The 13,432-nt window shown below is 44.4% G+C and overlaps 1 protein-coding gene across 1 annotated transcript in view; it reads left to right on the forward strand.

Moving 5' to 3' along the window:
* Positions 1 to 3,634: 3,634 nt before the first annotated feature.
* Positions 3,635 to 13,432, forward strand: part of LOC112114570 (stAR-related lipid transfer protein 7, mitochondrial) — a 35,374-nt gene continuing 25,576 nt past the window's right edge. Inside the window, exon 1 of the mRNA XM_026656902.2 lies at positions 3,635 to 4,141. Within this exon, the coding sequence (XP_026512687.1) occupies positions 3,738 to 4,141 (404 nt within the window). The 5' untranslated portion in view covers positions 3,635 to 3,737. The remainder of the gene's footprint in view (positions 4,142 to 13,432) is intronic.

Here is a 13,432-nt window from a genome sequence, read left to right on the forward strand (position 1 = left end):
GATCCTGCCCATCTGTTCCCTGTGGGAGTCAAAGTCTGCTTTTCTGAAGTCCAGGGTCCGTATTCTACTGCTCTCCTTTCTTCCTTGTGTCAGGATCCTGAACTCGACCATCTCATGGTCACTGCCTCCCAGGTTCCCATCCACTTTTGCTTCCCCTACTAATTGTTCCCTGTTTGTGAGCAGCAGGTCAAGAAAAGCTCTGCCCCTAGTTGATTCCTCCAGCACTTGCACTAGGAAATTGTCCCCTACACTTTCCAAAAACTTCCTGGATTGTCTGTGCACCGCTGTATTGCTCTCCCAGCGGATATCAGGGTGATTAAAGTCTCCCATGAGAACCAGGGCCTGCGATCTAGCAACTTCTGCTAGTTGCCAGAAGAAAGCCTCGTCCACTTCATCCCCCTAGTCTGGTGGTCTATAGCAGACTCCGACCACGACATCACCCTTGTTGCTCACACTTCTCAACTTTATCCAGAGACTCTCAGGTTTTTCTGCAGTTTCATACCGGAGCTCTGAGCAGTCATACTCCTCTCTTACATACAACGCAACTCCCCCACCTTTTCTGCCCTGCCTGTCCTTCCTGAACAGTTTATATCCATCCATGACAGTACTCCAGTCATGTGAGTTATCCCACCAAGTCTCTGTTATTCCAGTCGCATCATAGTTCCCTGACTGTGACAGGACTTCCAGTTCTCCCTGCTTGTTTCCCAGGCTTCTTGCATTTGTGTATAGGCACTTAAGATAACTCATCGATCGTCCCTCTTTCTCAGTATGAGACAGAAGTCCTCCCCTCTTGCTCTCTCCTGCTTGTGCTTCCTCCCAGGATCCCATTTCCCCACTTCCCCACTTACCTCAGGGCTTTGGTCTCCTTCCCCCGGTGAACCTAGTTTAAAGCCCTCCTCACTAGGTTAGCCAGCCTGCTGGCGAAGATGCTCTTCCCTCTCTTCGTTAGGTGGAGCCCGTCTCTGCCTAGCACTCCTCCTCCTTGGAACACCATCCCATGGTCGAAGAATCCAAAGCCTTCTCTCCGACACCACCTGCGTAGCCATTCGTTGACTTCCACAATTCGACGGTCTCTACCCAGGCCTTTTCTTTGCACAGGGAGGATGGACGAGAACACCACTTGCGCCTCAAACTCCTTTATCCTTCTTCCCAAAAAAATAAATAAATTAATGGAGATATCCTATCTCCTAGAACTGGAAGGGACCTTGAAAGGTCATCGAGTCTAGCCCCCTGCCTTCACTAGCAGGACCAAGTACTGATTTTGCCCCAGATTCCTAAGTGGCCCCCTCAAGGATTGAACTCACAACCCTGGGTTTAGCAGGCCAATGCTCAAACCACTGAGCTATCCCTCCTCCATCTGAGCTAAATTAACACTTCCTTATTTACTTTCTCCACACCAGTCATGATTTTATAGACCTCTATCATATTCCCCGTTAGTGGTCTCTTTTCCAAGCTGAAAAGTCCCAGTCTTATTAATTGCTCCTCATACGGAAGCCGTTCCATACCCCTAATCATTTTTGTTGCCCTTTTCTGAACCTTTTTTGAGATGGAGCGACCACATCTCTGCTTCAGCTAGTACCAGTGATATCCAATGTGTGTAACTGGATCAGAATGAACAGTATTAGTCATTTCCTCTTACTACCTGCACCAGTGAATCTGGATTTGGAGATGAATAGACCATTGGATTGGGGGGAAGGGAATTTACTCTCCATGTCTGTTCAGGCCTAGGATTTCCACAGTGGAGGCTGTCGCTGCTCCAGACACTAAGAAGGGGAGCTAGTCTTCAGCAGTGGGTTTCCTCCTCCATTCCACTTGAAGGTTTCCCCTGTTTTAAAGGGAGTGCTTTACCTTTTCATAAGAGGATTTCAGTCTTAGGTTGGTTAATGGATAGCCGCCAGCCCCACATGGTCCTCTGAGTGGCAAAAAGAAGGGCAATCAGTCATCTGGTTCAGTGCTATCACAGAAGTGTACTTTAACTTTCCCAGAGGACTGTCCTGTCCTGGGGGAAGGAGTTCACCCTCCATTTACTTTTACTCAGAGATGCTTAAACTCTGAGATGGTTTGAGGGGTGGGATTTTGGACTCCCAATTAGTTGTCTCATTTCATAATGGCTTAATTTTCATACTGTACCTTTCAGTGCTGACATACACACTGTGAATCACTCCACTGCCATTGCTATGCAGCCACTTCTGGGATGGCATAAGACAGCTATCTAATAGTGTGCACCAAAACTATAGGCACATGGCTGCAGTGACTAAGACAACTAGCAGGCAAAAGGAATTGGTCTGTTGAGTTTGCCTGCAGAGAAAGGCAGAAGTGTGATTTTTCTAGCACTTTTATAGGTACCACAGCAGGAAAAATCTACAATGAGAGGAAAAGGGTGTATTGCCATCTCTGCCACTAGCTAGGGTGACCAGATGTCCCATTTTTGGGGACTTTTTCTTATATAGGCACTTATACTCCCCACCCCGTCCCGTTTTTTCACAGTTGCTATCTGGTAACCCTACCACTAGCTCTTCTTCTACCTGCCTCTGTGGGTGTCAGGCCCAGGCAGGGATCCTGACCCTGGAGGCCTCCTCCCTGATCCTGGTCTTGACTTGCTAGGAAAGCAGTCTGGATGTGCCTGCTGAAGAAAGCCAGGCAGGAGGAACCATCTAGCCGGACTGATGTCTGCTGGTGGAGTCTCTCAGGAGACAGACTAGAGACTTGTAGGAGAAGACGGCTCATCTGCAAAGCACCCAGGACCACGAGGACTTCAGTGACAGGATGCATACAGAGACATCTGGGCTTGAGGAAGCGAGCCAGTGAGAGAGGACTGCAGCAGCAGGAGGGGAGGGAGAAGAACCCCCAGCTGCTCAGGAGGGGACTGGCTGCTGGCCACCTGGGGCAGTGGTGTTTGGAGATGCTCTTCTGTGGGGATGGAAGCATGCTGGCCTGGCCTGACCTGGAGATGTGCTGCCTGCCTAGAACCCAAATCGGACATAGCTCAGTGGTTTGAGCATTGGCCTGCTAAACCCAGGGTTATGAGTTCAATCCTTGAGGGGGCCATTTAGGGATGTGGGCCAAAAAAATTGGATGATTTAGTTGGGGTTGGTCCTGCTTTGAGCAGGGGGTTGGACTAGAACCTCCTGAGGTCCCTTCCAACCCTGATATTCTATGAGTCTATGACACATTAGCAAAAGCTGGCTGATTTTTCAGCCACTCTGGCCACTGCTCGCCCCCCCGGGGCCTGGCTCCATAGCTCAGGGGGTTGAAGGTCACCCACGGGGCACCCCGGCGCAGGCAGCTCCTTGGCCAGCCCACGAGCTGCCGCGCAGGACCCCTGCGTCTCCAAGGCGCCCGCGCTGGCTCACAAGGCGGGGCGGCGCCCTCTAGCCTGCTAGGCGGGGGAGGGGCTGGCGCGTGCGCCACAGACAGACGGCGCCGCGCACCAATGGGCGGCCAGGGCCGGCCGGCGGGAGGCCAATGGGGCGGGCGGGCAGGCCCACGTGGGAGGGGTGGGCGGCGCGCGCCAGCGGTTAACCTCTCGGTAGGCGGCGGGGCTGGGGCCGGGTCTGAGGCGGTGGGTGCGGGGGCGGGTTCCTGCCCGGGCGGGGCTTGGCGGCGGCGGGGCGCCTTGGTAACGGCGGCCGGACGTGGCCCGCCGGCTCGAGGGGCCCGCGCGGAGCCGGGGAGGCCGCGTGGTAACGGGCTCTGCGCTGCTCTCTCGCGCTAGGACGCCGCGCGGCTCGGCCGGGATGTTCCACCCGCTGCAGTGGAGGCCGCCCGCCAGCATCTATTCCTACTGCGCCCGCTCGGCCCCCTGGGAGGGCCGGCCGGGGCCCGCGCCGGCCCTGCGGAGCCGCTACCAGTGGCTGCTGGGCTGGTTCCAGAAGGAGCCCGGGAAATGCCCCGGCCCGAAGAGCCTCCTGTCGCTCCTGGCCAGTCAGTGCAGCTACGTGACCGGCCAGCGGGTGCGGCGGGCCCAGCAGATCGGGCAGCTCTACGGGAACATCTACTCGGAGCGGGCGCGCTGGAGCCTCTTCAGCGGCCTGTGGCGCAGGTTCCAGTCCCGGCACGCCAGCGCCTGTAAGCTGATGGCCGCCTTCACCGGGGTCTTCCTGTGGGAAGAGGAGCGGATCCAAGAGGAGGAGTTGCGAAGGTGGGTCTTTCTGGGGGTCCCCCCGGGGCACTAGCAGCCCCTGGTCCCGGGGGTGGGGTTACAGCGATCGGGAAGAGGAACCTGTGATCTCATGTTCCTTAGAATAAGTATCAACAGGAACCCTGCATTAATGCACCTTAATGTAGTGTTCCCCCCGTGCAGAGGCGTTTCAGGGGCTCCATCAACTGACCTAGAGATTTGCCAAGTTTTACAACAGGCCACATTAAAAGTGCTCGCGAAGTCCATACAAACTAAAATGTCAGACAATGACTTGTTTATTCTGCTCTATATACTATACACTGAAATGTGGTTACAATAGTTATATTCCAGTTGGTTTATTTTATAATTATGATAAAAATGAGGAAGTAAATTTTTGGTACTAGTGTGCTGTGACACTTTTTTGTATTTTTATGTCTGATTTTGTAAGCAAGTAGGTTTTAAGTGAGGTGAAACTTGGGGGTACACAAGACAAATCAGACTCCTGAAAGGGGGACAGTTGTCTGGAAAGGTTAAGAGCAAATGTCTTAATGCACTAGAAAATCAAGGCCATAATTCTGTGATGGATGGGTGAGATGGCTGGCTAGGGCCTTTCCATCTCTAGCCTCTGATCCAAAATATATCCATTATTTAATAACAAGAGTTGGGGCAGTTCATATTTTAAATATCTGATTAATGGTTTTGTGATTGGTTGGGCCTCAGAAACACAGATGAGAGGTGATATGTCATACTTTAGCTTGAAACTGCCTGTAGGATGAAGGATTTGAGGGAGGTACAGAGATTGTAGGCTATTCCTGTCTTGGTGCCGTCTTATCCAGATGTTTAAACTTGTTTGCATCTTTTCTTAGAGGTTAAACACATTATATTATGCAATCTATTAAATCACAGAAACTCTTAGAAGTGAAATAACCCTTGCATTTGCACCCATCTTTGCTACTTTATCTATTATAGGTTAAACAAAACCCTTCATGGCTTTGTATATATTTGAAATACCGAGAATGTTGTCTGTTTTTTCCTATTTCTTTTTGACGGGCTCAAGTGTGTATCATGAGTTCTCTTAGGACCCAATGTTGTAAACAGGTAGGCAGGTGGGGCCTGATCCAATGCCCAGTGAAGTAATAAGAATTTTTCCATTGACTTAGATGGGTGTTGGATCAGGCTTACCATCAAGGCTACTCATGGGACCGTACAGTAGTTATTAACATGCTTAAATATTTATGGGATTTGGCTTTTTAAAATTAATTGAAGGGCTGAGGCTGAATCTAACAGACAGATCCATTTTCATATTTATTAACAGATCCATTCTTTTGTATCAGAAAGCTCATGAAACTTTGTGTGTGTGTTTAAAAAAAATACGCAACTATAAATTAGCTTATGGAAGTCCCTAAAGCTGTATTGGTGAGACCAGCTACCACTCATTTTCTTCAGCTTTGTGGTATTAATCACACATTATGGTTGATGCTTTTCTACTCTGTCTTCCTCTTCTGTCTTGTCAGTTGAATTCTGTTATCACTTTTTTTTTTTTTTTTTTACATTTAGATGCATAACCTGTTGGCTCATTAAAACTCTGTGATAGTCAGCTTTTCTACTTCTACTTCATATCTATTTTCCTTATTTTAATATCTTAATATTTAGTTTAATGTTGATTGTTGAAGGGGCTTTTCCCTTCCTTAGTTTTAAAAACGTGGTTTTTTAACTACTATCAGGTGTGGTAGCAGGAAATAAACTGCTCCAGTAAACTCCAGAAAGTTCCACCACATTTCTAAGTAGTTATGTTTTTTCCTTCTCTGTAGAACTGACTTGATTAAGTTTTTTCTAGTACCAAAATTTCCCACCAGAGTGGATAAAAATCCATTATTTTGTTAAATAAAAAAATCTGTTTTTATTTTTTTTAAATTTTGTTTAAATTGTTTTCTTTTTAAAAATAAACCGGTTGAAAATAACATATTTTGTATTCAGATAAGGCCTAAATTTACTATAATTTCTTAACATTTAAATAAAAAATAAATATGCTGAGTCCATGAGCCTCTATCAAAAACTTTGAGTTAAAGGCGGCTTTTCTATATAAGGACAGATGTGTTTTCCCCCTGATTCTAACTTTTAAGGTCACGCTGTATAAATGTGGCACAGTAGGTCAGCCTAAGTAATTTAGGAGACTTCCATTTTCGAGAGACTTGGGCTCCAGTGACTTTCACGTAAGCATATTTGAAAAATTTCCCAGGCTAATCTAAAATAATCAGTTTAATTCACTAACTACAGTTTATCCCTCTGTTTAATAAATGATTTTTTGTCGATGTGAAACATGTTTTAGATACATAAATGTTTTGATAAGAGAAGTTTAAAGTTATTTTATTTAATAAAAATAAATTTTATATGCTGTTGTTGGCATATAGGTTTTGTTTTGTTTTTTTAATCCAGGGGATCTTGAGAAGTTTGATTCCACAAGTTTGATACTGTTAGCCAGTACATCAAGTTTTTAATGTGACTAGCTTGGTATAATAATGCTTAATGTCTGGTTAAGCCAAGCCTCCCTATTACCATGGCTCCCTTTGTAAAGTAGATTGCTTAAACCTTGAGTTTCTTATTTCCCCAAATGAATTGGTTTATCATGGATTGCCATTGACCCAAGAGGCTTCCTAGAACTAAAATGGGGAGTGTTTGGAAAAAGAAATTAATTCGGAGTCATATCTCCTTTTTAACTCTCTAGAGTGAGTTGAATATGTTGTTCAACGCTATTTGCGTTTGTTTAAAAAAAAATCTGCATTTCTCTCTATCATGGTTCAGTTGCTTGAGGTCTGTGATGTCATCTTTTTACTAGTTGTTGTAGATGAGGTAGACAAGACCTGAATTTTTAAGTGTAGAAAGAAATTGAAGTTTTTTTCACATCGTAAAGAAGTGCCAAAACAACGGAGTAGTGGGCAGGGCAAAAACCCTTTTTTGGGGTTCCTTTGCAGGCCACCTTTAAAGCCAGTTTCTAGTACTGTAAAAATTACTAATGGCTCTGCCCTTTCTTGTGGTGGGGGAGTAATTCTTCAATAAAATCAGCTGCATACAGACTTCCTTGCACAGTGTTTGTTTCACTTAATTTTAACTGGGAATTGTAGGAGCTTTAAAAAGCAGATTAAAAAACTAGCTTATTTAACTGTATGGTATCTACTTCTGAAATGCTGTTCAACCACCAGCACACACAGAGCTGGGATTTTTTCATCTGAGACCTCAAAGCACTTGACAATGGTGTGAATGTGTCATTCCCATTTTACAGATAAATTGAGGTCAAATAGGAAGGCTGACAAAATCAGGAGAGGAACCTGGGAATCAGGGTGCATTGACTTAAATCAAATGTGATTTATAATCATGGTTCAGCAAGAAGAGAACCTGGATTTAAATAATCAATTTTAATCTTCTTTTGCATTTGTAAATCTTAATTCTTTTCCTAAAGAAAGATTAATTCCCATTCATTGGTAACCATTAAAACCTGTTGTTTTTGCAACATAGTATAGTCTTCTGTAACTGGTTTATTAAACCAAGGAATATTATCTGTAGTAAATGAAATGAAGGAATTGTTTCTGGTCACCATGTCCTTCAAGATTTCAGAACTTGTACTTCTCATCCTCATGTCACATTTTTATTCATGCACTGGAAGAGGAGAACAAGCTCTCTTGCTTTTTCAACTCTATTCAAAGTTGAGAAACTGATTTCAACTATTAATTGACCTGAACTACTTGAATAAACTGAAATGAAGCAAACATTCACTTTGCATGTGCAGAAGAGTCTACTGCTGACAAAAGCTGGGTTAGCACGTCAAACTCTGGTTCCAAGTGCTTAGCCAGTGACTTGCACCAGCTCAGTAGTTTGACTTTCTTTAAAACTTCAGCAGCAAACATGTGCCATTCGAATATTTTTATTTAAATGATTATAATAAATTCAGACCTTAATATAAACAAATTTCAAATTAAATTTGATGTTATAAAAAAGAAAACTGCATTGGATTTAAATAAAAATCTGATTTAAATTAAAAAACAAAGCACTTTTTATTTGGCTCCCAGCAGCCCTCTTCTAGTTCTGTGCTGAGATTGCACTTTTACTAGCTGGTCCTACATGTACCCTTCCAAATGCTACAATTTTAACTCTCAGCCCTCTGTCAGTTGAATACTGTTATGTGAATGTGCTCCTCTGCATAATCCTGTTTTACTGTCACGTTTCTCATGAAGTTATAGAGCAGCTTAAATAAAGATCTATTCATTAGTAACTGATCTAAAACATTTAAATGCGTGTCTGACGTTATAGTATCAAATCTAAATAAAGATCTCGGACAATGTAGTTGCATTTTAAGACTGTTATCCTTTGGCAACTTCTGAAAAGGGTCAATTTAAGGGTCTCAATATGCAGTGATTATCATTTTAGGAAGAAATGTAAAGAACATAGGGGTTTATTCTGTGTACAGTACAGCACTAAGCTATATATAAAATTATTTTTAAATGAGCAAGCAATCCAAAATTACTACAAATTCTATAGGCAGAGGCAGATTAGAGATTTGTGGGGCCCTGGGCCAGAGCAAGTGGGGACCCCTCCCCACCCTTTCTGCCTGCAGACCCCCTCTCTGTGTGCCTCTTGCAGGTGCTCTGTGGACCGTCACTTGGGAACTGGTGGGCTAGAGTGGCAGGCTTCGTCCTGAGTGTCCTTGGTTCTAGAACTCCGCCTTTAATACTAACTTAGTACTGAATGTGAGGCCTTTTATAGAGAATAAATGACTGGCTGGAAAAGAGCCTGAGTTGAGGTGTTATATAAAAAAACTTAAGTAGATCTGTACTGAATATTCATTAGAAATCATGTTTCTCCTCCCTTCTACTCCCCTTCCCCCCCATGTTGTCCCTCTACAGTAGCATCTGATTATCTTCTTGCATACTTTTTCTAAATAGACTGTTTGGGAATAGTGACAGACCTTAGCCACAGCTGAGGATGTAATGGAGGGAGATGAACATGGCGTACAGATGATCTGATCTATATTCAGAGTGAAAGATGGTGAGAGTGACGTCATCTGCTACATACAGGGAATCCTCAGACTTACGACACAATTCGTTCCTCAGAATTGTGTTAAGTTGAAACCGCTTTTCTCATAGGAATCAATGGTATGAAGGGGCTGAACCAAGGCTTGATACACTATTTTCACCACGATAGCCCAGATTTTTGTACTAAATGAATTATAGATGACTAATGTTGGAACATCAATGTATTTACTGTACACTGTATTTTGTAAACAGCATTCAAATAAACATATAAACTCACATACGCTGCTCAGAATTCCAGCAACACAGGCTAAGAAAGCCGCAGCCAATCACTGTTCAAGCTTTCTGATTGGCTCCCGGTCCTGGGCTCAGCCAATCAAAAACAAGTGTCAATAAGCTACCCTGCTGTCTCGAAGCCAATCAGAAGCGACCCCTTCCATCTCAATACCAGTATAACTCAACCAGGAAGTGATTTCAAGCAAACTATGCAAATCGAGCGTCAAATCAAGTGTCGTAAGGGCAAAATGGGCAGTAAAATTGAAAAGCATCTGATATAAGTTGGGCATTGTAAGTCCGTAGACTCCCTATACTTGGGAGCTTCCACTGCTGAGTCTTCAGATACTTGAAGCATCAAGTCTTGAAACCTGACTAGCCCCAAGTTAGCTGCCCATCAGGTCATGTGGGATGTGCTGTAGGAAATACTATATGCTGGAGATGAGTGCTTCACTGATGGTACTATCTATGGAGTGATAGATGAAAAGTGTCTGCAAAAATTGTCCAGGGAATTTGTCGTCGTGTCTCCCCCTCCTCCCCCCACCACCAGGGGACCAGAAATTCCCAACCAAGCAATGCAGAACTCCTGGAATTTTTGTTTGGAAGCTCGTAAGATTTACATGTCTGCTGTACTCGTGGGTTTATTTTTAGGTTGTAAATGCTGCAATAGGGACTGGCTCATTCTGCGTCCTGTTTGCTGGGCACCTTAGCAATGCAGCCAGAGCATTTATTTGCCAACCAGAAGTTACTTTAGCACAGGTTCGGTATAGGGGAATGTAGGCAGCTGCCTCACGTTGGTAATTTGTGCACTTTGATTGACCTTTGCAGGTTGCTACAAGGCAAACAGTGATCTGGGGAGGGAGGGGCCTGGTTTGAGAACCTTCTAAACTGATTCTGCCAAGTTGCTTTTGTGGACTCTTTATCTGTTCCAGGTGCCTGCTGAAGTCTGGTGCCAAGGTCAGAAGTGACTTACATGATTATAGAAATACAAACTGCAGCCAGGCTTTTCCCCTCCCTCCAAAATAAAAAACAAATGAAAAGGGAATTTTTAAGGCAACTTAGTCTCCCTGCTGTCCTGGCTAAACTTTGTTCTGGGTAACTGCATCCTGCCTATCTACAACTCTCCCTTCAATTGAATAAGATTCATCGATTCCAAGCCAGGAGGGATCATTATGATCATCTAGTCTGACCTCCTGTATAACACAGGCCAGAGAGCTTCCCTGAATTAATTTCTAGAGCAGAACTCTTAGAAAAACATCCTGTCTTGATTTTAAAATTGTCAGAGATTGAAAATCTACTGCGACTCTTGGTGAATTGTTCCACTGGTTAATTACCTTCACTATTTAAAATGTACACCTTATTTCTAGTCTGTATTTGTCTAGCTTCAAATTCCAGCCATTGGAGTATCGTGTTATACCTTTCTCTGTTAGACTGAAGAGCCCATTATCAAATATTCATTCCTCATGTAGATACTTAAACTAATGACATCACCCCTTAACCTTCTCTTTGTTGAGCTAAACATACTGAGCTCTTCAAGACTATCACTTGTAAGGCAGGTTTTCTAATCCTTTCGTCATTCTTGTGGCTCTTCTCTCCAATTTGTCAACATCCTTCTTGAACTGTGGACACCAGAACTGGACACAGTATTCCAGCAGCAGTCATACCAGTGCCAAATGCAGAAGTGGAATAATCTGTCTACTCCTACTCAAGAGTCCCCTGTTTGTTGATTGCATTAGCTCTTCTGGCCACCACATAAGATTGGAAGCTCACGTTCAACTGATTATCCACCATGACCCCCAAATATTTTGCTAGTCGTTGCTTCCCAGGATAGTCCCCCGTCCTGTAAGTGTGGCCTACATTTTTTTGTTCCTAGATGTTCCATTGACATTTAGCCATATTAAAATGTGTATGGTTTGCTTGCACCCAGTTTACCAAGCAACGCTGAAACCGTTAGCTGTCGTCTTCATTACTTACCTCTCCCCTACGTTTTGTCATCTGCCAATTTTATCACTGATAATTTTGTTTTCTTCTAGGTCATTGATAAAAATTTAGTTAAACCATGCAGGAACTGATCCCTGCAGGACTCTACTGGAAATATATCCTTTTGAAGACAATTCCCCATTTAGATACATTTTTGAGACTTATCAGTTAGGCAGTTTTTAATCCATTTAATTTGTGTCAAGTTAATTTTATATCATTCAAGCTTTTTAATCAAAGTGTCATGGAGTACCAAGTCAAACACCTTACAGAAGGTCCATAAACACTAACCTTTTTCAGCCAAACTTGTAATCTCATCAAAAGATATCAAGTTAGTTTGTGATCTATTTTATATAAACTCATGTTGATTGGCATTAATTATGTTTCCTGTCTTTAATGCTTTATTAATCGTGGGTTGACGCCTTTGTCAAAACTGATATGTAGTGTCTGCTCTGCTTAGGTACTTGTATCGCACCAATCATCTGGGGAATCTGAGCATCTTCCAGAGGTACATAAATTCATGTGTCTGGCCTCTGTCGCACATGGTGCCTTTTCCATTCCTCTCCTCTCCCCAAGGGGAAAATTGAGTGTTGCACAATGCTTTTATTAGTCAAAGCAGGCAGTGTGTGCCTTGCTTTTACAATGGGAAGTGAGGCTTGCAATAGTTGTTAAATCAAGTGGCAGTGAGTTCCATAGTCTTGCACTGGTCTTTGAGATTGTGCAGGAGACTACCTCTCTCCTTGTAATGTGCAGGGCTACTGTGCCATGGGAGGGAGAGGATGACCATGGTCATGATCTGATTGTGACTATCCCATTCCCAAACTATTACGGCCTTTGAAGATAAGGACCAAGATCCTGAACCAGTGTATAGTGTACAGGACAGGTTTGATGTCACTATGTGATGTTAAACCCCAGAGCTGGCTGCCAGTTGATGTTGGAGTGAGGAATGGCGTGGAGCTGCGCCACAGCAGGTAGGGTAGCTGCCTTAGCAGCAGCCCCGCTACACTGCTGGAGATGGCAATCGACTGGGGGAGTCCCCAGGATCGACCAGTTGCTCGTGATCAATGGGTTGGTGACCACTGCCTTAGAAGAAGGTGCAAGGAACCCTAGGCCTTGTTTTCATTAGGGCTTTTTGCAAACATTTCACCCTGGTGTAGTAGCACTAGTAGCAGCAGTGCAAGTGTTGGCATTGATAGGGCCCACGTCACCTCAGGTTTAGAGCCGCTCTGAGCATAGTTAAGGGGTGAAAATGGTTCACTTGCAGGAAGTGACTGGATTAGTCAGACAGCTCGTGAGCTACTGGCATGGCAGACGCAGCTGAAATGACTCCTAGTGTGTACTTGAAGGAAATGGCAAGGTTGGCTGCACAGTACAGTGAATGGACCTTTGGAAGTGTTATTGTACCACTGCAGTAGTATGAATGTACCAAAATTAAACACTTAGTGCAACTTTAGCAGATAAGAGAGAGACAAACACTTCTGTAGTACACCTCTACCCCGATATAACACGAATCCGGATATAACGCGGTAAAGCAGTGCTCCGGGGGGGCAGGGCTGCACATTCCGGTGAATCAAAGCAAGTTCGATATAACGCGGTTTCACCTATAACGCGGTAAGACTTTTTTTGGCTCCCGAGGACAGCGTTATATCGGGGTAGAGGTGTATTTGGCTACCATAGACACTGCCATCAGGGAAGCACCATCCCCCTACTGCTGGCTCTAATAAGACAACTTGCAGGGGCCAGCCTGGGCAGCTTTCTGGTGGCTTTCTGCATAATGAATACATGAGGAGACTTAGGGCAAGTCTACACTGCAAAATTAAGTCAACCTAAGTACGTTGACATACAGCCACTGCAGTAATTAAAATCACTCTTGCATGTCTACATTACGCTTTTTGTGTCAGCAGTGCACATCCTCACTAGCAGCGCTTGCATCGATGCAAAGAGCAGTGCATTTTGGGTAGCTATCCCACTGTGTAACTTGCCACCACCTAGTGCAGGGTGTTTTGGGAAGAGTTTCCAATGCCTTATGGAGGCAAAC

Source organism: Terrapene carolina, unplaced genomic scaffold, assembly GCF_002925995.2.
Source record: "Terrapene carolina triunguis isolate 2854851 unplaced genomic scaffold, T_m_triunguis-2.0 Scaffold51, whole genome shotgun sequence".
Taxonomy (NCBI): domain Eukaryota; kingdom Metazoa; phylum Chordata; order Testudines; family Emydidae; genus Terrapene; species Terrapene triunguis.